Source organism: Natrix helvetica (genome assembly GCF_964273705.1).
Source record: "Natrix helvetica genome assembly, chromosome: 4".
NCBI classification, from domain to species: Eukaryota; Metazoa; Chordata; class Lepidosauria; order Squamata; family Natricidae; genus Natrix; species Natrix helvetica.
Window position 1 is genome coordinate 45,131 of NC_138550.1, and position 21,758 is coordinate 66,888.

The 21,758-nt window shown below is 55.6% G+C and overlaps 1 protein-coding gene across 5 annotated transcripts in view; it reads left to right on the forward strand.

The window, feature by feature from the left end:
• Positions 1 to 273: 273 nt before the first annotated feature.
• DCHS1 (dachsous cadherin-related 1) overlaps positions 274 to 21,758 on the forward strand; it is a 29,349-nt gene continuing 7,864 nt past the window's right edge. The window contains exons 1-14 of one of the 5 annotated variants that reach the window (XM_081951633.1): positions 274 to 647; positions 2,577 to 4,385; positions 11,536 to 11,724; positions 11,998 to 12,229; positions 12,352 to 12,588; positions 13,057 to 14,061; positions 14,198 to 14,385; positions 14,630 to 14,726; positions 16,024 to 16,181; positions 16,290 to 17,127; positions 17,508 to 17,747; positions 18,346 to 18,471; positions 19,635 to 19,844; positions 20,144 to 21,007. In XM_081951633.1, the coding sequence (XP_081807759.1) occupies positions 2,658 to 4,385; positions 11,536 to 11,724; positions 11,998 to 12,229; positions 12,352 to 12,588; positions 13,057 to 14,061; positions 14,198 to 14,385; positions 14,630 to 14,726; positions 16,024 to 16,181; positions 16,290 to 17,127; positions 17,508 to 17,747; positions 18,346 to 18,471; positions 19,635 to 19,844; positions 20,144 to 21,007 (6,112 nt within the window). In that variant the 5' untranslated portion in view covers positions 274 to 647; positions 2,577 to 2,657. Of the gene's footprint in view, positions 648 to 998; positions 1,233 to 1,797; positions 1,915 to 2,576; positions 4,386 to 11,535; positions 11,725 to 11,997; positions 12,230 to 12,351; positions 12,589 to 13,056; positions 14,062 to 14,197; positions 14,386 to 14,629; positions 14,727 to 16,023; positions 16,182 to 16,289; positions 17,128 to 17,507; positions 17,748 to 18,345; positions 18,472 to 19,634; positions 19,845 to 20,143; positions 21,008 to 21,758 lie in introns of those variants that run through there. The other 4 variants (XM_081951632.1, XM_081951634.1, XM_081951635.1 and 1 more) reach the window with 4 other exon arrangements.

A 21,758-nucleotide genomic window follows, 5' to 3' on the forward strand; every position in this document is an offset into this window, starting at 1 on the left:
TTTCCTCTGGTCCTCGGGATCCACAACTACACATTACTGGCAAAAATGCGGCAGGGGTGGGCTCCAGTCTCCTTCCCACACCGGACAAGCCCCACTCGGCTGCCCAAAATCTAGCGGGCAACTTCTCCATTCAAACGCCGCCAACCGAAGCGAGGCGAGGAGTCAGCGGAGCGAACGGGGGGGGGGGGGGGAGGTCCGAGCATGTGATGTTGTGTGGCTTTTTCATTCTCCCCCTCCGAGGGGAGCAGGCGGGGGGGGCGAGTCTCGGGCTCCAAATGGGCCCCATAGCAGCTCCCTGGCTCCGAGGGCTCAGACCTCCCGCCGCCGCCCAGCCTCTCTTCTCCGCCGAGGAGTTGAGGGGTGGGAACTGGCTGGCGGAGGGGGGGGATGAAGGGGAGGGGGCGCGGCGCCACGGCGAAAGAAGGGCCGGGCAGGAGCGGAGCGAGCGGGCGAGGCAGCGCGGCTCGGGTTTCACTGGAGCCCCGCTCGCTCGTTCTCTCGTCGCTCGCTCCACGGTTCTCCCACCCAGTCCCACTTCAGCTTTTGCCCAGCCGAACAGGCATCAAGCGACGGCGGCCTCTCCTCGTCGCGGGACCGCGTCGCCGACTAGAGGAGCGCTAGGCGGATGGCCAACAAAGACGATGGACGTAGGTGACCGGGATGCCCGCACGCATCCCCAGCAATCCGCCTTCGCTCGCTCGCTCGGGTTGCCCTGCAGCCGGGAGGGAAGTGAAGCAGCGGCTGGGCCCTCCTGGGGACGGGCGGGGGAGGAGGGGAGCAGGATCACCCTCGGGCTCTGGGGTCTTCTCGCCCCGGGTCCAGCTTCGGCTCCTTCGGTCTCGGCCACAGCGGCAGCTTGATTCTTCCCTGCCGTCGGGTCCGTCATCGGAAGCGCAGTGCCGCTCGCACGGGCTCCGCCAAGGACGGGCGGGCGGGGGCTCACGTTTCACAGGCCGGCCCGGAACCGCCACGCCCGCTCTCGTTCGGGCCCCCCCTCCCCGAGAGGCGCTGGGCTAATTGGAAGCAGCTGTGGCGCTGGGCGCCTCCACGCCTGCTGCAGCTGAGGTCACGCCTGGCCTTCCCCTCGGGCCGGCTGCGGCTGTGGCAGGGAGGGCGGGGGAGGCACCGGCGGCGGGGCTCCCGGCGCGGAGACCAGCCCGGAGTAGCGGAGCCGAAGGCGCCATTTGCCCACCCGACAGAGAGGAGAGGCACCCCAGGTCGGCTACCCAAAGGTGCGGCCAGAGCTTCCCCCAGAAGGCAGGCAGCGCTTTTTGCCCCCCGCTGGCTGGTTTCGGCTGCGGCGGGTCTGGCCGAGGAGGGATGACGGTCCCGCGGGCGGGGGCTTCGCGGGGCTCCCCAAGCAAGAAGGACTCGCTGCTGCGGCTGGAGGGGGGATGATGACCGAAACGCGCCGCCCGATCTGGCTCGGGTGCCCACCCGCCACAGGCACGAGCTTCCGGCGAGATGGCCGGCCAGAGCCGGCTCGTCTCCTGGCTGCGGCGGCCGCGCGTGCCCGATCTGCCGTGCGCCCTCCCCGCCTGGGTCGCCGAACCAGGAGGGGCGCGCCCTCCATCGGGCCGAAGCCTCCGCCTGGCCGGGCAGGCGGGGGTTCTTTCAAGCCCGGCCAAGTATGAGCTCAGGCGCACGGCTCTCGGCGCGCAGACCGCTAAGGCAGCTTTGCCCGGAGTGCGAGCCGCGGCGGGGCCTCCGCGCGGGAGGGGCCGGGGGCAGCCCCTATTCCTGGGGCCGCAGCCAGCTCCGCTCCGTCCCCTCCCTCCCTCCCTCTCCCCCGCGGCCCTGCAGTGAGAGGGAACGACAGCAGGGGGAGCGAACGGTGGGCCGGAGCCAGGGAGCCTCAGACAAAGGGAGAGAGGGGCGCGCGCGCGCGAGCGCAAGGAAAGCCGAAACAAAGGGGTTCGTGGCCATGCTCGCCCGCCCGCCCACCGAGGGGCTTTGCGCGCTCGCTGGAGTCCTGGCTGGCCGACGCGGGCTACTGGGCCTCCGCAGCTGCGAGAACTACCGCTCTGTAGGTTCCCCCCAGTCTGGCAGGCAGCGGTTCTGGGGGACGAGGGGGTCTCCCTCGCCACTTTCGCTGGCCAGCATGAGGCGCCCCAAAGATCCGCTGCCTTGCGGCTAGAGCACAAGGCGGGCGGTGTAGCTGGAGGACAGGCAGCCCGTCCCCCACTGCTCAGAGTCAGCGCAGCGCCCACCTTTCGGACATCCGGGAGGGGAGGGGGACCGAGTGCTACCTGCAACAGGGCCTGGCTCTAGCCGGCCCAACAAGGCTCTTCGCGGTAATTAGCTGAGAAAAAGGGACCCCAAGCAGCTCCCCCCACTCCCCAACCCATCCACAGATCTTCCCTAAGTAGATGCCAGTCTTGGTAGATTAATTGCCTCGATCAGAATGGAGATCAGGAAGGGATTTGGGGAAACAGGAGTGATGAATGAGGAGGGGGCTCACCCCATGTCCCAGTAGCCCATCAGCTCTTACCTCATTTGCTGTGCCCCTCCAAGTGCTGCATTCCCCCCCCCCAATCAACTCTGGTCCTGACCACCTTTCTTTGCATCCCCTGCAGGATTAAGGCGCCTGTCCCCCCAAGTGGGCCCTGCAATTCTTCCCAGGCACCCTCCAAAGGAGCTCCAAGGGGCAGTTGAGGATGGGGCCACTTGCCCTAGTTTTGCTGCTGCTGCTGCTTGGGGACCGTTGCACGGCAGTGCCAGGCACTCTGGACCTGCAGGTCGATGAGGAGATGCCCACAGGCACCATCATTGGTGACATCAGTGCAGGCCTGCCCACAGGCACCACCAGCTATATGTACTTCATTTCTGCGCAGGAGGGCAGCGGTGTTGCCACAGATCTTGAGATTGATGAGAACACGGGCATTATCAAGACAGCAGGGGTGCTGGACCACGAAAGCCGTGACCACTACAGTTTTATTGCTGTCACCCCAGATGGTGCCACTGTGGAAGTCAACATCCAGGTCAATGATATCAATGACCATGCCCCCACCTTTCCTAAGGAGCGGGCTGCCCTCTTCATCCCGGAACACACCCACCCCGGCAGCCACTTCCCTCTGGATCCTGCCTTTGACGCAGACAGCAACTTGCTCGGCACCCAGGGCTACGCAATCAAGGCGGGGAATGTGGACCAGGCTTTCCAGCTGGAGACGCGCCACGGACCCAACGGGGTCTTGCATCCAGAGCTGGTAGTGAACAGCATTCTAGACCGCGAGATCCGGTCAGCCTTCACCTTGCTTCTTGAGGCCTATGATGGCGGATCCCCCCCCAGGAGCTCCCAAATGACTTTGGAGGTATCTGTCCAAGACGTTAACGACAATGCGCCAGCCTTCAACCAGAGCCGCTACCATACGCTCATCCCAGAAAACCTGCTCCCTGGCAGCAGCATCCTCCAGGTCTTTGCTTGCGATGCAGACGAGGGAGACAATGGGGCAGTGGTGTATGAGATCAACCGTCGGCAGAGCGACCCAGATCAGTTTTTCACCATTGATGCATCCACGGGAGTAATCAAGCTCAACAAGGGACTAGACTACGAACTCCGGAAGGTGCATGAGCTGGTGGTGCAGGCTCGGGACAAGGCCATCCACCCAGAGGTTTCCACAGCCTTCGTTACCATCCAGGTCCGGGATTACAACGACAACCAGCCCACCATGACAATTATCTTCCTCAGCGAGGATGGTTCCCCACGCATCTCTGAAGGGGCTCAGCCTGGCCAATTTGTGGCCCGCATTTCTGTCTCTGACCCTGACTACGGAGAATACGCCAATGTCAATGTCTCCTTGGAGGGGGGCGAGGGGAAATTTGCTCTCACAACCAAAGATAGTATCATCTACTTGATCTGTGTGGACCAAATGCTTGACCGCGAGGAACGGGATTCTTACGAGCTGCGAGTCACGGCCACAGATGCTGGAACTCCCCCTCTGCGGGCCGAGTCGGCTTTCGTGCTGCAGGTGACAGATATCAATGACAATCCTCCTCTCTTCGATGCCCAGGAGTATGAACAGAGTGTCCCTGAGGTGGTTTACCCAGGCAGCTTTGTCCTGCAAGTGACCGCCCGTGACAAAGACCAAGGGCCCAACGGGGAAATCCACTACAGTATTTTGCACAACCACCACTTCCACTCCCACTGGTTTGCCATTGACCCTGCCACTGGCATTGTCACCACTGCCTCTGCCTTGGATTATGAGACCGATCCACAGCCCCGGCTGACTGTGCTGGCCACTGATCGTGGCAAGCCCCCACTCTCCTCTACTACTGTAGTTCTTGTCACCCTGCAGGATGTCAATGATAATGAGCCTGTCTTTGAAAGTAACTTCTACAATATTTCCTTGAAGGAGAACGTGTCCCCCGGCACCTGCTTCCTCCAGGTGAGCAAAGATTGGGACGCGGTTAGAAGCCATCTGTCTTGGGGAAAAGCGGGCTTCCTCGGGGCAGGAGGGATATCTTGGGTAGTAAAGGCAGCTTCTCAGCACGTGGCTCCTGCCTTTGCTGGTGCATGCAGAGGTGGACTCTGGATGCTGTTTCTGAAACTCACGCACTCCCTGCGAAGCACTGCTGGACTCCATATATATAATGTGTGTGTGTGTTTCTATGTATGTGTACACACACACACACACACACACACACACACTCTGTTTTAGACCGTAGAGGGATATGGTGCTTTGGGAGCAATGGAAAAGTCATCGTGTTAAATTCATTGCCAGCAGATGTGGTGACCACTACTCAGATGGTCCACAAGGGAGGCTGGAGCGAGTGGGAGTGAGGGCTTATAAGGTGGAGGAGGCTGCTTCTCTTAAGGTAGCAGGACCTAAAGGCTGTTATTGGGGACATGATAGTGGAGAAGGGCTCCCTGCCCTCTGCCTCCAGCTCCATTATGGCAGCCCAAGGAGCCCTGCCTGCCATCCTCCTGCCAGGCCTTGCTGGTGGAAAGGACCACAGGAAGGAAACCTTGTTGAATCAGTAACACATCAGTGTTGCATCCTTCGGCCTTTGGGGCACTGTTGATGCATGCATAATCCTCCCTCCATCCATCTTTGATCACAGTTTTAATTTTCGAGATTTGCCTGGCCTTTTGGCCCTGCACTTCTGTGTTGATTTCAGATAGAATTTATTAATTTTAACCTCCTTTGGTCTTCTTTAGTTTTATACAATACAATACAATACAATAGTAGAGTTGGAAGGGACCTTGGAGGTCTTCTAGTCCAACCCCCTGCCTAGGCAGGAAACCCTATACCGTTTCAGACAAATAGCTATCCAACATCTTCTTAAAGACTTCCAGTGTTGGGGCATTCACAACTTCTGGAGGCAAGCTGTTCCACTGATTAATTGTTCTCACTGTCAGGAAATTTCTCCTCAGTTCTAAGTTGCTTCTCTCCTTGATTAGTTTCCACCCATTGCTTCTTGTTCTACCCTCAGGTGCTTTGGAGAATAGTTTGACTCCCTCTTCTTTGTGGCAACCTCTGAGATATTGGAATAATGCTATCATGTCTCCCCCAGTCCTTCTTTCTCTTAAGCTAAACATACCCAGTTCCTGCAACCGTTCTTCATATGTTTTAGTCTCCAGTCCCCTAATCATCTTTGTTGCTCTTCTCTGCACTCTTTCTAGAGTCTCCACATCTTTTTTACATCGTGGCGACCAGAACTGAATGCAGTATTCCAAGTGTGGCCTTACCAAGGCATTATAAAGTGGTATTAACACTTCACGTGATCTTGATTCTATCCCTCTGTTGATGCAGCCTAGAACTGTGTTGGCTTTTTTGGCAGCTGCTGCACACTGCTGGCTCATATTTAAATGGTTGTCCACTAGGACTCCAAGATCCCTTTCACAGTTACTACTACTGAGTAAGGTATCACCTATACTGTACCTGTGCATTCCGTTTTTGTTGCCTAAATGTAGAACCTTACTCTTTTCACCATTGAATTTCATTTTATTAGATAGTGCCCAATGTTCAAGTTTGTCAAGATCCTTCTGTATCTTAAGCCTATCTTCTGGAGTGTTGGCTATTCCTGCCAGCTTGGTATCATCTGCAAATTTGATGAGTTCCCCATTTATTCCCTCATCCAAATCATTGATGAAGATGTTGAAGAGTACTGGGCCTAAAACAGAGCCTTGGGGTACTCCACTGCATACTTCCCTCCATGTAGATGCAGTTCCATTGAGAACTACACGTTGAGTGCGGTTGGTCAGCCAGTTACCAATCCATCTGGTGGTGATGCTGTCTAACCCACATTCTTCTACTTTATCTAGTAGTAGGTTTATCTTTTTGTTTTTTCCAATTGCAGAGTGTACCATGTTTCCTTTATTTCCTTTGCTTTGTACCCAAGAAGAATGTACGCCTGGCCCCAATCCTGCACTTTTGAGAGCCAAATTTCTGGAACATCTCTCCCATCCCCTCCCCTCTCCTCCCCCTCGCCTCTCTTTCTCTCCTCTCCCAGTCTGCAGCACTCTCTCTCTCTCTCTCTGACACTCACTCCCCCTTCTTGAGAGATTCCTTCTGCCTCTGGAGTGTATTTGGTGTTACAGGAAGGACTTTTTGGCTTTCCTGTGTAAATCCCTCTCCAGTTCCTTGTTAGGCAGAGGCCCAGCTACAACTGATCGCCAATCGTGTGAGATAAACCCCAGACATGAGCGTTGTTGAGCCCATTTATCTTGGCTTAAATGCCACAGTCGGGTGTTTGCTACTACTAGAATCCCTTCCCCAAGTTGGGCTCAAGTTAGAAAGGCGCCACCAGAGGAGGTTAACGGTGGTACAAAGCCTAGTGAAGCTGGTTTCTGACGAGTCAGAATCGGAACTGAATCTGCAAACAGCTGTAACCCAGAATCTTCTTTTACAAGCCAGAGTCATTTCTGCAGATGACAAAGCTGAACTTGGTTTCTTCCTCCAATTGTTGGTCCAGGGAGCCTCCTGCAAATTATGGCAAATAATTTCCTTCAGCATTTGTGAGAACCGCTTTCCTTTCAAAGGTTTTTTAAATTTGAGATTAAGGTATCTGTATGTTTTGTGGGGTGTGCATTTGGGATATGTCACATTTTTGTAGTGTGTGCATACGCTTTTCTAATGGTAGAATATTCTCTGTGAAGAGCACCTACCACAGCGATAATACAACCCAGAATGTGGTTGATGGCCGAGAACGGCATCTGCCTGAAAAAGCAAGCAAGGCCATGTTGGGGAACATGTGGCCCCAAACCAACCTTTGGCAGACCTGCAGCTCCCCAAAATTGCACTGCCAAGAAGCCCAGATATCAGCAACAGCAGAACCAGTGAGTGGTCAGGAAGGCTGGAAGAAAGCTGGGAAGGGCAGCATCGCTGTTAGGGATAAATGGACCGTCCCTGTTTCCTATCCCCAGCCTTTAAAAACTCCTTTCAAATCCTAAAATTAACACTCAAGGGTCAAAAACAATTTAGTAACATCCCTCAAGTCCTGTTGGGGCCTCCCTATTGATTGGGAAGCTCCCCTATGAGACACTGTCCACCCTGCTTGCTCTCCCTCTGTAGATGAAGCTTCCTCCAGTTTCCCCAGCTGAGGAGGCGTGGTGGTGGCAGAGAGCCTGCGCTGGCCTTTCCCAGCCAACTGCCTCCAATGAGCAACCTGGTTTGGGGTGGGTGGGAAGGTGGGCATCTTTGTCCTTTTGCTTTTTGCAGTGCTTAGAAGGATCACAGCCAAGATGGGGCTGCAAAAGGAATTTGGATTTTCCTAAATTGCAGTAGGAAGTAGCCACATTTGCCAAATACCCCCTAGGAAAGCGCACCTCTGTGTCAAAGAGGCACCACAACAGCATGCATGTGCCCACTCTGAAGCTCCTTGCCAAACCCTTCTGGTGCCTCCTTAATGGAAGTGTGATGGCACGACTCCTGTGCCAGGCCAAGGAAAGGCCAGCTTTTGTTGAAAGAGGCACTGAGCAGTAGATCCCAGAACGTCCTTGGGGACCCATAAAACCCCTAAAACAAGCGAGACAAACAAATGCAGGACTCCAAAAGAGGACAGTCCAAAGAGCACCCAAAATTTCCACCACCACCCCAAGAAGCATCCTCTGGCTGAGTTTGCCTAGTGTGCCCCCACCCCCAGTTCCCGTGTATGAACCATTTCTCGAGGAGTTTGCACTCCCTGATTTCGTCTCTTCATTAATTCATATTTATTTAGTTATCCAATTTATGTAGCCAGCAATCACAGGGAATTGACTCTGGGTGGCAAATAGAATTAAAATAGTAAAAAACAATGATGAAGATTATACAACTTCAAACACAGGCAGCTGAGAAACAACTCAAATAACTGTCCCAAAGGTGCTTGTTCAAGAAGCATCTGGACTTTCTGATTTTTCTTTAAAGACATTTTGCTTCTTATCCAAGAAGCTTCTTCAGCTCTGATTGGATAGTGAGGAATGGAAGGATTTATACTCCTTGACAGACAGTGGTCACCAGCTGAAGAATGAGAAGCAAAACGTCTTTAAAAGAAAAACCAGAAAGTCCAGATGCCTCGTGAACAAGCACTTGTGGGACAACCGGGACCTGGATGACTGAGAATCTCCACAGACAACCCAAATAGCTTATACAACCAAGAAGCCCTTTAGAAAGAGGGCAATCTTCAATTCATCTCCCTGAGGTGGCTCCTGGCTGCTTTGATGAGAGTCCAGTTGCTGTGGTGCCACAGGGTACAGGGGTCATGGTGCCAGGGTATGATGGTCATGGTGCCAGGCTAGGGGAGTAGTGCCAGGGTACAAGGACCTAGCCCAGGAGGGGGTTGCATTAAGAGTTGTGCTGCTAATCCATCCTCCCTTTGCTGAATGAAATGGGCTCTCCTGCAGAGAGTTTGAACCTTGTCGTCTCCTCCTCCTCCTCCTCCTCCCTCCTCCCTCCTTCCTCCTTTTCTTCTTCTTCTTCTGCTGCTTCTCCCTGTCCCTCTCCTCCTCCTCCTCCCTCTCCTCCTTCCCCTTTCTCTTTGGTGTAGCTTCTGGTCTGGAGGCCTTCAGGCACACGGCTGGCTGCCTCCAGCGCCAGCATCAATGCCGCTGCTTTCATTTCTCCCGGGGCAGCTTCCTTTCCTGACCCAGCCATGCACGCCATCCGCTTCCTGGCTGACCCCAGAGGCCAACAGCCTGAAGTTGGAAGCTAGCCCTTCCTGAAATAGCCCAGCTGTTTTTAGCCACTTGGCATCTGTGCCAGGCCCAAGGAGGGCAGCTGCCAGAGAGGCTGGGCAGGGAGCCTGCGTGGGTTTGCTGACCACACTGGCGCCAGTGCTCCCACTGCTCTTGAGCCTGAACCAAAGCCAGATGTGGAGCTGTGGCGTTTGCACATCTGTAGAGTGGGGCCTCTTGGGCAGCCTGCCATTCGGCGCCTCGGGGATGGGGTGGGCCAGGCCAGCAGGCAAGGTAGGAACCGCTGCTGGAGAAAAAGCTGCACAAACGTTTGGTAAAATGAGTCTGTCTGAGGCTGGTTCTTGCAGAGCGTAGTTGGGAGCCGGTCGCTCTTGCCCGACTAAGAGAAGTGGCAGGAAATCCGGGAAGGGGGTGGGGGTGAATGTGCTGAGCTGGGAAAGGAAGGGCTCCCCTCGGAGCAATCAGTTCAAATGATTTCCGTAGGTTTTACTGCTATTAAAAAAATGGAAAGAACCGGAGTGTCCTGCCAGAGGCTACTGTGGAAGCTGAAAAACATCCTGTTGTGCCCCAAGGACCACAAACATTGATGGGATGGCAGCAGAAGCTGAAAACTATTTACCAGCATGCCTAAAGAAAAATTTGGAGAGTTTTAAAATTTATGTGTCCCATGAAAATGAAAAAAGGAAAATAATATTTGGCTCAGCCTGCCTGTTCTTCCAGTCACACAGGCACAATAGGTCAACTTTTCTCTGGCTCTCCCCTGCAGGGAGCATAAACGCTCCGGCCTCCGTGCGCAGGACAGCCTCGGGGGTCAGGGTGGGGGTTGTTCTGATGGAAGGGCAGCTTCAAGTTCTTCATGTTGGAGGGGCAGCCCTGAGAACCGAGGCTAGCAATGGGCCAAGCCCCAGAGAGCCACCCTGGAGGTCACCATTCCCAGGGTCTCTGTGGCTTAAGGGGCCTCTTGTGGCCTCCTGCAGACGGCCTGGGACCGGAGGGTGACCAAGGCAATGGGCTTCCCTGGAGGCCCTTCTCTTAGCTAGGGCAACTCTGCAGGAGAATGAGGAGGTCCCAGGCAGTTGGCCCTCCCCTGATGAACTCAGGAGAGCAGGGCCCCAAAGAGGCTGGCCCCAGCTTTCTCGCTCCTTTCCTCCCGTCTCCCCCTGCCCCAAACAGCTCCCCCTACCCTCTCCTGCCTAGCAGTTGGTAGTGCCAAAAGGGTTGCTTCTGGACAGTGGGCTTCCCACGCCATCAGGCCTCAGAATCCTAAATGGCCCCTTTCCCCAAGAGAGCCCTAACCAGCAGTCCTCGGGGGGGGGGGGGATGTCTTAGTGGGATGGGGAGTCCGGTCTGGGCCCTCCAAGGCTTATGAACAAAACATTGTGTGGCAAAAGTGGGGTGAGCTTGGGCTCCACACAGGAGGGCCTCCATCCCAAACCTCCTGCTGGCGAGGGGGGTGGGCGGGCTTCAGCCTCTTTTTTACCAGACCAAAGCAGGTCTGCCCTGCATTGCCCACAGAAGAGGTCCCATTGCAGCCCCCTCTTCTCTTCCCTCCTGCCCCCCCCCCCCAAGCAGAGACACAGGCTCCTTCAGGCTACGTGCTCCATCCTTTTTAAGCAGGGAGGAATCCCCTCCGCTGAGCTTTTCTGGCAGGGGATCTCTTCTTGGGGATCAACTTGTCCAGGGTTTTCTAGTGGTCTCCCATTCCAGAACCAGCCGCATCAGGTCCAGCTTCCTTCTTTAAGATAAAAATCACCCCCGGGGGGGGGGCTGTCCACTGCAAACTCCTATTTGTCCCATTTGTGTCTGGTCCCCCTTCCCATAGGCTCCTTCCTGTCAGCTGGCCACGCTTGGGGGCTCCCTTCCTCTTCCTGGCCCCTTCCCAGCCAACCCACTGGAACCAATGTGGGTAGACAATGAGGGGGAAGGCTGGAGTGTGGGCATGAGGGGGCCCGGAGTGAGCGGACTGGGTGAGCCTCTCCCTCTTCAGATGCTGGATGCCTTCCAGAGTTCCTGGGACCTGGTCGCTTTCAGATGATATGGGCCCTGTGGGGAAAAAGGTGTGTGTGTGTGTGTCCCTGTTAGCACTGAAGGAGCCCCTCCTCTTCCAAGTTGTCTCAATATTGGGGCAGAGAGGGAAACTCCCCTCCATCCCCCATGCCCCCACCCCATTGCAAGGTGTGTGTGTGATTGTGTGTGTGTTTGTGTGTGTGTGTGTGAGAGAGAGAGAGAGAGAGAGAGAGAGAGAAAATGCACAGAGGCTGTCCTGGCTTGGGAGAAATCCTCCAATCCTCTGATTGTTTCCCCAGCAGAAGCCAGGGAGATGGGGGGGGGGGGGCACAACAAGGGTCACTTAGCAAGGTGGGGCTGACCCTTGGCATCTTCCCATCTGGTGGGTCAGCGTGGTGTTTTCGCTTTTGCCACAGATCTTGGCCACGGATGCAGACAGTGGCTCCTTGGGAAGCATCTCTTATACTCTGGGAACGGGGCTCGGCAGCCTGGTTCCTTCTGCATTCCTTCTTGGTGAAGAGACCGGCCAGCTCTGCACCGCCCAAGGCCTGGACCGGGACGAGGGCCCTTCTGCCTACGATTTTACAGTCACAGCCATTGATGGGGTGAGCACCCACAAGGAGTTGAGCAGCCTCAGAAAGGCATTCTAGGCTCAGGGAGGACCCCCTCAGCAAAAGGCCTTGTGGGGTACCAGAAGCGGGATGTACAGAGGGTTCCTCAGAAACCCTAAAAACTGCCAGCCGTTTCAGTACTTTAACAGTGCCAAGCAGAAGGCGTAAGCAGGCGCCCCATCAGAGGCCTCTGGAGAGCGCCACTAGGGTAGCCAAGAGCGGTGCTTCTCTTGGCATCTCTTCCAGAGGGTCTTTCCTCTCTCCCAGGGTGGTCTCAGCTCCACAGCCTACGTGAAGATCTTTTTGGAAGACGTCAATGACAATGCACCGGCCTTCTACCCCCTTGAGTACGCTGCCAGCATCAGCACCCAAAGCCAGCCGGGTTCTGCCGTTCTGCGTGTCACTGCCCATGATAAGGACGAGGGCCTGCACGGGCGAGTCACCTACCGCATTGCCAATGGCAACATGCTGACCGTTTTTGCCATCAACCCTGATACTGGTACCGCATGGCAGGGAGCGGGACCTTTTACTGGCTCTCTGGCACGATGGGCTGCCAATCCTTATCGCAAGGGAGCCTGGATCCGTTCCCATCCTTACAGCTTGCTTTCCTCCATTGTGCAGGTGTCATTTCATTGCGGAGGCCGCTCACTGGCAAGGCCAACCTGTTGGTGCAGCTGGAGGTAGAGGCAGAAGACGGAGGAGGGCTGGCAGCCCAGCCGACGGCTCAGGTCAACATCAGCATCGTGGCAGGCACTGTCTCCCCTCCAAGCTTTGAGCGGGTCCAGTATTACTTTACAGTCCCAGAGGATACCCGGCCGGGCAGCAGCGTAGGATCCATCCATGCGTACAACGCCCAAGGTAATTCTTCTACACCTTGCTTAATGAGCTTGTGTAGGTCGCCTCCTCTTTCCCAGACTATTGGGGGGGGGGGTCCATTGAGGTATCAGGAAGCTCCCATTCAGTTCACAAAATCTCCCCAGAGTAGTGTGATGGACCTGGCAGATGGGCTCCTAGCTGCTGCTTCCTTCCCCTGCTTCCAGTCCCATGTCCGACTTACAGGAAGCGACTCTCTCAGTGGCAGAGTCCTGCCTGGCACAGGCTTCCAGAGGGAAGTGCATCTGAGCTGCTCCTTGTGTTTAATGCATGCGCTCAGTGCCATGTCTGTTCAGATGTGGTTCAGGTTAGCTCCCAAAGATGTCCCAAAGGAAAGGAAGCACTGGGAATGAGAAGACCTTTCAGGGAAGGAGGGAGGGAGATCAAGGGTGGGATGTGGAGAGTTTGGGCACTGCGACCTTAGTTCAGTGGTGATCTTCTTCATCTCTCCAGGCCAAACGGACAATGTGTTTTACTCTATTTCTGCGGGGGACCCCCAGGGCCACTTCTCCATTGACCCCAGCTCGGGACAGCTGCACACCAACCTGGCCCTAGACCACGAAGCTCAGTCCATTCTGATCCTGGAGGTCCAGGCCCGCAGTGGTTCCCCACCCGCGTACAGCAGTGCCCGGGTGCAGATCACTGTCTCTGACATCAATGACAACCCCCCCCGCTTCCCCTCATCCTCTGACTCCGTGTCGCTGCCAGAGGGGGCAGCTCTGGGCAGCGTTGTCTACACTGTGCAGGCCGAGGATCCTGATAGTGGAGCCAACGGACATGTGCACTTTGAGCTGGCTTCCCGTGGAACGGCTGCCTTCAGCGTGGAACGTCTGTCAGGGAAGGTGCGGCTGATGGGGACCCTTCAGCAGGAGAGCCTCAGCCCTTACAAGCTGCTCATTCTGGCGCAGGACGGAGGGACCCCACGACTCAGTGCTACGTTCACCCTTCTAGTCCATGTGCAGGCTGAAGACCAGCTGGGGCCCCTCTTCGATACCCTCACCTACCGAGTGGAAGTGCGGGAGGGAGTGCCGGTGGGCACCCATTTTTTGCAAGTGAGGGCCCTGGCCCGGGAGCACGATGCCTTCTTTTCCTACCATCTGCGTGCAGATGGCGATGCCACCAGCTTTGGGATTGCGCCTGACACAGGGTGGCTGCATGTGCGCCGGACTCTTGACCGGGAGGTGCAAGAGCTGTATGTGCTGACCGTCTTGGCTGTAGCTGGAGAGGGCGAAGGGCGCCAGACAGGGACCAGCACAGTCCAGGTCACCATCACAGATGAGAATGACAACAGTCCTCGTCTGAGCGAGGAGCGCTACTTCTTCACAGTGGTGGAGAACTGGCCCGCCGGTAGCAGTGTGGGCCGGGTGATAGCCACTGACTGGGACGCTGGGTCCAACAGCCGTCTTACCTTCCGCCTGGTGCCACACGAGGGCCATTTCCTCATCCACACCCAGACTGGTGAGAGGATTCTGAGGGAGGGAGGGGGGAGAACCAAGCCTGGATGTTCCCACTGAGCAGCGTCTGTGTGCAAGTGAGGCCTTCCTGTAGAAGCACCGCCAGCCTGAAGGACTCTGTCCACCTGCTTTGTTTGCAGGTGAGTTGAGCATTCGGAAGAGCCTCGACCGGGAGCAGCAAAGCAGCTATCAGTTGCAAGTCCTGGTACAAGATGGGGGGACGCCGCCCCGCAGCACCACAGGCACAATCTACGTCACTGTGCTGGATGAGAACGACAACGCTCCGGGCTTTCTGAATGTGGCTGAGGGACGTGAGCTTCTCCTGCAGGTTAGGGGACTGAGGGGTCATCTCTGAGCAGGGGGCTTGGGCTCTTGGGGATAGGGAGGAAACCCTGGGAGTTGGGTTGGGGGTCAGACCAAGCCATCCTAGCTTCTTTGGAAGCTAGGGCAGGTGGGCTTCCTTGCACACCAACACGCCAGGTCCCTGGGAAACTGCCTTACTGGCCAGGAGAGCATGAAGAGGAGTCAGCGGTCAGTTCCGGCTCCCCACTTATCGTCTTTCTGTCCATCAGGTTCTGGAAGATAAGCCAGCTGGGCTGCTGGTGGCCGCCTTGCAGGCCAAGGACCCAGATAAGGGTGAGAATGGAACCGTCTTCTACACGCTGTCAGGTGAGGAGCCTTAGTGAGCTTCCCGTCTCAAGCAGTCTTCCCCACCACTGCTAGCCCCCAAGCGTTGGGCTGGCCTCGGGCGATGGAAGAGGAAGGAAGGGAACCGATGCCTGCTCCCTTATCATGGCCTCTTCTGCTTCGTCCTTGGTGAAATGTCCGCTTGGGTGGGGGAGAGGCAAGTGGGTCAATCGCAATCTGGAAGGAGGGGAAGCCCCTCGCTGTGGATGAGGGAAGGCCAGGAGGTGGTTCTGGGGAGGGAAAGCTTCCCATTGGCTGTCTGGAGATTTGGTCCAAGTGATGGACAGGGAGGGTGAGATGAGATGTGGCCTCTCCCGGTAGAACTCTCCTTCCTGGGCCGGGAGGTGAGTGGCCACCAGCCAGCCTCCTCCCTTCCTTCCCTTCAGTCCCCTTCTCAAAAAGATGGGAGGGGGGAGGAATTTTGGAATTGCAGCTCTAGCCATTGGGAAGCCAACAGACACCATCCTGGTTCTCAGGAGTGAAAGTGCCAGGCATCATGCAGAGGAAGAGGGTTTTAATGAAAGATCCCTTTTTGAAATCAAACCTCCCGATGTCAAATGTTTCTGATCAGAAGGGAAATACCGGAAAACAAGGAAGGCTGCCAGCCTGTCTCTCTGCTCTCCTTGCTTCCTCTCTTCTTGGCCTGATCCTGACTGGGGAAACATGTGGAAGATCAGCCAGAAGCCTATTCGGCTCTTGCTTTGTCCACCAGGCCAATTGACTGGCTGGACTCCACTCCTCAGTGACCCTGGGCTCAGAGGCCCCTTTGGCTCCTTGTACTCAAAGATACAGATCGGGGGTGGGAGGTACACAGCAGGAATATTCCACCCGTTCAAGGCTCTCTCTCCATTTGGCCCCAGTTCCTCCAGGGCGCTTGGCTGACCTATTAGGCATCATGGGAAAAATGTCCCTTCCACCTGCTGCCCCTAAAAGCCACCGAGGGCACAGAGGCACAGTGGCAGCCAACATCCAAGGTGGCCTCCAGCTGAGCTGCTCCTTTAGTTTTTCCGAGCCTTCCAAGGAAAGCATTGCTGTGCCTGTTAGATGCAGACGATGGTCACATCTGCCCTGGCCAGGACCCTGGACCAGAAGAGGGAAAGGCAGGGATCCTTTCAGACTGGCCCTTTGAAGCAGCTCTTCTGGCTCAAGGGGGCTGCCATGGAGTCGGGTCTCAGGCGCGGCCGCTTGGTCTCACCCTCCTGATGGAGAAGCCGGAGCCAGCCCTTTCTTCCCCTGCTTGGCTTCTCCAGGTGGCCACATTTCCTTCCTTCCCTGGCAGGTGCCTGGGCAGAACACTTCTCCCTGCACATGTCTACGGGGGAGCTGCGCACGGCCACCCCCTTGCGGCAAGCTGACCAGGGAGAATATCTGTTCACTGTCACTGCAAGTGACCGAGGCGCCATTCGCAGGAGTACAGCTGCCACGCTGCGCATTCAGGTACATGTAGAGCTTCTAGGGAACCTGCTAGCCCTCAGCTCCTTGCTTGGAAGCTTCTCCTCTTCCTCCCCTAATGCTCTTCCTCCCCCTCCCTCCCTTCCTCCATAGGTTGTCTCTTCCAGCCATGTTCTCCCCCGCCCTGAAACAACCGTGCTGACTTTCTATGCCATGGAGGGCCTGCCGCCTGGCTCCAGCATTGGCTCGGTGGCTCCCCTGGAACCATCCCCCCATGGGCAAGTAACCTACATGCTGGTGGGGGGGAACAATGGAGATGGTTTCTTTGTCGTGGACACTAGCACAGGTGAGATCTACTTGGCTCAAGAACTGGACTATGAAGCGGAGAGGCGGCATACCCTGCATGTGAGCATGGAGGACTTGTGGCACGGTTATCCCAGCCAGCACCTGCTCCTGGTTGAGATCCACGTGCAGGACAGCAATGACCACAGCCCCATCTGGCCCCAGGACCCCGTCACAGTAGTGGTGTCGGAGAGCGCTACGCCGGACCTTGCCCTCTTCACTTTCCAGGCCCTGGATGGCGACGGTCCCGGTCCCAACAGCGAACTGCGCTATAGCCTCCTGCGGCAGGACCTCCTGCACCCCGTCTTCCAGTTGGATGCTGTCACGGGGGAGCTGAGCCTGCAGGCCCCTCTGGACCGAGAGAGCCAGTCCGCCTTCCTGCTGGCTGTCATGGTGACAGACCAAGCCCACAATGTCAGCCAGCGCCACTCTGCCATCGTGACTGCTCACATCTTCATCATGGACGAGAACGACAATGCGCCCGAGTTCCTTTCTCCACCAAGAGTCAATGTTCCTGAGGATCAGCCGACAGGTTTTCTGGTGCTGCAAGTGGTGGCCAGAGACCGGGATATGGGCGAGAATGGGCGAGTCAGTTACTTGTTGCGAGCAGGGAACCCTGATGGCCAATTCCACCTCAATCCCAGCACAGGTAGGCAGCAGAAGCGGGCAGAAAAGGTGGAACATGTATTTCCCAGGGCTGGTCTCAGGGAGTGGCCTTTAGCCAAATGGTCCATGCCAGTGGGGAGTTCTCACCTTGGAGAACAGCCTGCCAGCCATGAGAGCTGTTGGGAAACCACCTCAACTTCTCCAAGAACATAATTATGCCCTCACCAGGTGATCACTCTGGCCAGTTCAGTGCTTACAGTCTAAACTCACTGCCCTGTGCTGGCAAGTACTGCCAAGGGATACGCCAGCCGAGGCCCTTTCTGCTGTCAGTCCCCCTCCACCTGCCTGCCTCCTGGGGCACAACTTCTGCCCAGATGTGCAGAACAAGCTGCCCTGCTTTGTTCCCTCTTGCTCTCTTCTTAGGGGCATTGTCCATTGTGCGGGCTTTGGACCGGGAAGAAGTATCTCAGCATAACTTGACTGTGGTGGCCACAGACTACGGATCCCCACGGCACACCACCACACAGCTCCTGTTAGTGCAGGTGCTGGATGTGAACGATGAAACACCGACCTTTGAGAAGAGCGTCTATGAAGGCCAGGTGGCTGAAAACCTTCCCGCTGGCGTTCCAGTGCTGCAACTCCATGCCACGGACCAGGACCTTGGTAGGATTCTCATCTGTCCAGGGAGATGGGAAAGGCTCAAAAACCGTCCCAGGCAACAGAGCCACTTTCCTTGCCCAGCTGGGCCCTTCCTTGGCCCAAGCCCCTGATATGCCCCTAGGGGAGGCTGCAGAGACACCTGCTGCCCAGGGGACCTCCTTCGGCTGGACAGTCACAACATCCAAAGCAAAGTGTCGGGTTTGGTCTTGAGCCTGTCAGCATATGTAGCAGGGTCCCCTGTGCTCCCCATGGGGAGACCAAGCAATCCAACAAGGAGATCCACCCTCCAGTGACCGATGAGGCTTTCCTTCTCCCTCCCCCACCCTAGACTCCCTGCCAGGCCTACGTCCAGCTGCAGAGACTGGTCCTCCAGAGGGACAGAAGTCTCCCCTCAGTCACATGGTCTTGAATGGTCTCTGCTTAAAAGGGGAAACACAAAAGGCCAAGCCATGAATCTTGGCAAAGCCTCTTCCCATCTTTGAAAAGGGTTGGTGGTCCTCTTTGCCTTGCAGTCAGCTGATCCATGTAGTGATGGATCACTGCGATTAAGAGGGTTCCCACAAGCCTGGAAAAAGGAGACCCTTTTCCTTTTCCTGCACAGGGACCAATGGCCAGGTGACTTACGGGGGCATCGCTGGGGATGACTTCACGATTGACCCACACACGGGCCTGATCAGCACTCTAGGCCCTTTGGATCATGAGGAGCGAGCTGAACACCTCCTGACAGGTAATGGACCTCTGGAAGGAAGGCCTGTAGCGGTCTGGGGGGGGTGTAGCTATCCTCTTCCCTGGGTCCTTCTTCATTAGAAGGGGCTCCCCCTCTTTTGGCAACAGAAGTCTTGACTGAAAGCTAGACTCTGTTAACATGGACTGCAGAGGGTCACACCTGGCTTTGGATGGTCCTTATGCCAAAATCTCACCTTTGTCAGATTAAATTCCCCAGTGCTAGAGGGGAAATTAGCAGTTCCTCAACAGCTGCTCCAGTCGGCATTTTCAGGGCTGCTTTCCCCCAGTACAGGACTCGCTTTCCACCGCCTGTGTCTTTCCTTTGCATTTAAGCAGATGCCCACAGCAGCATCCACCAAGGGATAACTTGATGCAGTGCCTGAGTGAACATAAACCATCATCCTCCCCCCTGGCACCCAAGGCAGCTGCCAGTTGAGGTGCACAGGGCTCTAACAGCAGGACATCAAAGTAATGTCTAAAATGACATTTTCTATGTTATTTTGGAGTCTTTGGTGCTCTCTGATCTTGCTGGTTTGCTTGCAAACATACAGTATTGTTAGCTGAGTAGATGGGTGGGGGGGTGGCTTGGCTTCTTACGTGCATACTCCAGCTTGCAATGTCAATGTTTCAGGGGTGCATTTCTTCACTTGGTAGTCCCTTGATGTGACATTTTTTCTGCTTGTTTGGTGTTAGTCCTTGTGTAACTGGATGTCGGTTGCTGCAGTGATGAGTTCTGGCCTGTTTGTTTCCTTCATAGCAGTGTGTGAATATGGGTTTATTTGTCTATAGATGGCTGATTTGTTTGAATGCCAGATTTCCAGAAATTCCCCCGCACTTTTGGATTTGGCTGGGTCTAGGCTGGTCACAGTTTCCCAGTTTTTTCTTATATTCCGGTGCGACTTATAGTCCGAAAAATATGGTAACTAATGATGTTACCTAGTTTGATTAAGGAAATATCTGCAAAGAGAGCAGAAGAACTTCACAGTTCAACCCTGAGCTTCATGTATTCTATTCTATTGGAGATAATTACTTTTGGAGCAGTTATTCTATTGGAGATAGTAAGCAGCTTTTGGTGCAGCTTCAGAGTTACCCAGCACAGAATTCTGGGGCAGAGAAAGTTGGGGCCAATATGTGCCATGCCGACCCTTCTGTCTCTTCCTGCAGTGTATGCCCAGGATGGGGGCATGCCCCCCCGCCAGGCCAAGGCCACTGTGCGTGTCCTTGTGGTGGATGAGAATGACCATGCCCCCGTCTTCCAGAATGATGCTTACTCTCTGGCTGTGCCAGAGAACCAGAGTCACCAGAAGCTACTTACCCTGCGTGCCACAGACCACGATGCAGGGGACAATGGACGCATCTCTTACTCACTGGCAGGTAAATGAGGGATGGGAGCTCAATGGCAGGCAGCACAAGAAACCACAAGAAACCCGGGATCTTTGGGCTGGAAGGTATGGAATTCTCACTATTCTTAGTTTTGTTGATGATTTTATTTGGGTATCATTCTCAACCAAGAATCTTAACCAGGTGGCGCAATTTACAGATACTCTAAAATAATAGATTTTTGGAAACAGGACCTTTATGCTTGCCTTGTAATCGAGTCGTGTTTGGGGAAAATAACCCTTAGCTTAGTCTTGGCCTAGGAGCTCTCATTGCCTCCATCCTTCTCTCTGCAGCTGGGGACCCCGAAGAGGACTTTGCTCTAGACTCTTTTACTGGCCAGCTGTCCACCGTGCGAGGGCTAGATCGGGAACGCAAAGCCACCTACATGCTGACCAGCCAAGCGTGTGACAATGGCTCTCCTACCCGGTGTGCCAGCACAGCCATTCAAGTGCAGGTGCTAGATCTGAACGACAACACTCCCCACTTCCTGCAAGAGGCCTACACCGTGGAGGTGCCTGAGGACCTGCCTGTGGGAGCCCCTGTTCTGCAACTCAAGGCACGCGATCCGGACGAAGGCAACAACGGACGGATTTCCTATTTCCTGGCAAACGAGTCACTGGGAGCCTTCCAGGTGGAGCCGCAAACAGGCCGCCTGTACAGCACCCAGCCGCTCGACCGGGAACGTCGGGCCACCTACTGCTTCCAGGGCTTGGCCGTGGATTCTTCCGCTTCAGCCCCCAGGAGCGCCTCTGCAGCCATCATGGTCACTGTCCAGGATGTGAACGACCATGTCCCGTCCTTCCCCCTCAGTCCACTCGCCATCACCCTGCCCCGCCACACCCCGCCCAAGAGAGTAGTGGCCACTTTGCGTGCAGAGGACCATGATGCTGGGGCCAACGCCTCCATCCTGTATCGTTTTGCTGCACCTGCCCCGGCCTTCGCCATCAATACGTACACTGGGGCCATCCAGCTGCTGCAGCCCCTGGGGAGCCTCAGCCAGCGCCAACGGACACTGTTTGTCCTGGCCAGTGACCTGGGACATCCCCCCCTCTCCTCCATTGGCGTGGTGGTCATTCATCTGCAGGACGAGAGCCACCAGGGAGTGCACTTTCCACGCAGCACCAGCGATGTGGTCCTTCCTGAGAATGCTGCCCCAGGTACTGCCAAGGGCACAGGCCTTGTCTGCGAGTGGGGAGCTTTGGGGGGGGGGGGCAGAATGGCTGCCGCCTCCCGGATATCTTGAGGCCTCTGCCCTAATGTGGAGGGAAGAGCTGATCCTTCTTACTCCAAGAGCCTCTGTAGAGGAATTCATGTAAGGTAGGTATAGGGTGGAAAAGAAAGAAATGGGAAAGAAACCCCAAGTTAAAATCCCAAAAGGTGATTCTTCACTTACAACCGTTTGTTCAGCAAGAGTTTGAAATTATGACAGCACTGAATGAAGGGACTTACCACCCCTGCCCAAAGTTAAAGCTGCTGCAGTGTCCAATTCAGTTGCTTTTGCGGTCCATCTACTCTTATAACCAACTGCAGGAATGCTGCAGCCCTTCCCCCTCCCGGCCTGTCTTCATCCTTATCCCCCCCCCCCCCCCAGATCCTGCAGTCCTTGGCTCTCCTTAGCAGAGCTCGGTCACCTTTTTCGCAGTTCTCTGTCGTGAAGCAGCCGATCTGCCATGCAGCCTTTCTGCACGGAGATTGTGTGGCACCATCCCAGAAGTGGGTTCCCTTTTGGGAGTGGCCGCAATTCAATTTTCCTGATTTACTTTTGGTGGTTGCTTTTTAGAGAGGTTCAGATGGTGGGTGGGACCTTTAGATCCACGGGTGTTACTACTGATTGATTGATTGATTTCCCCATTTCTTTCTTTTCCACACTGTACCTACCGTACATATGTTCCTTTTTTCTGGCTGATG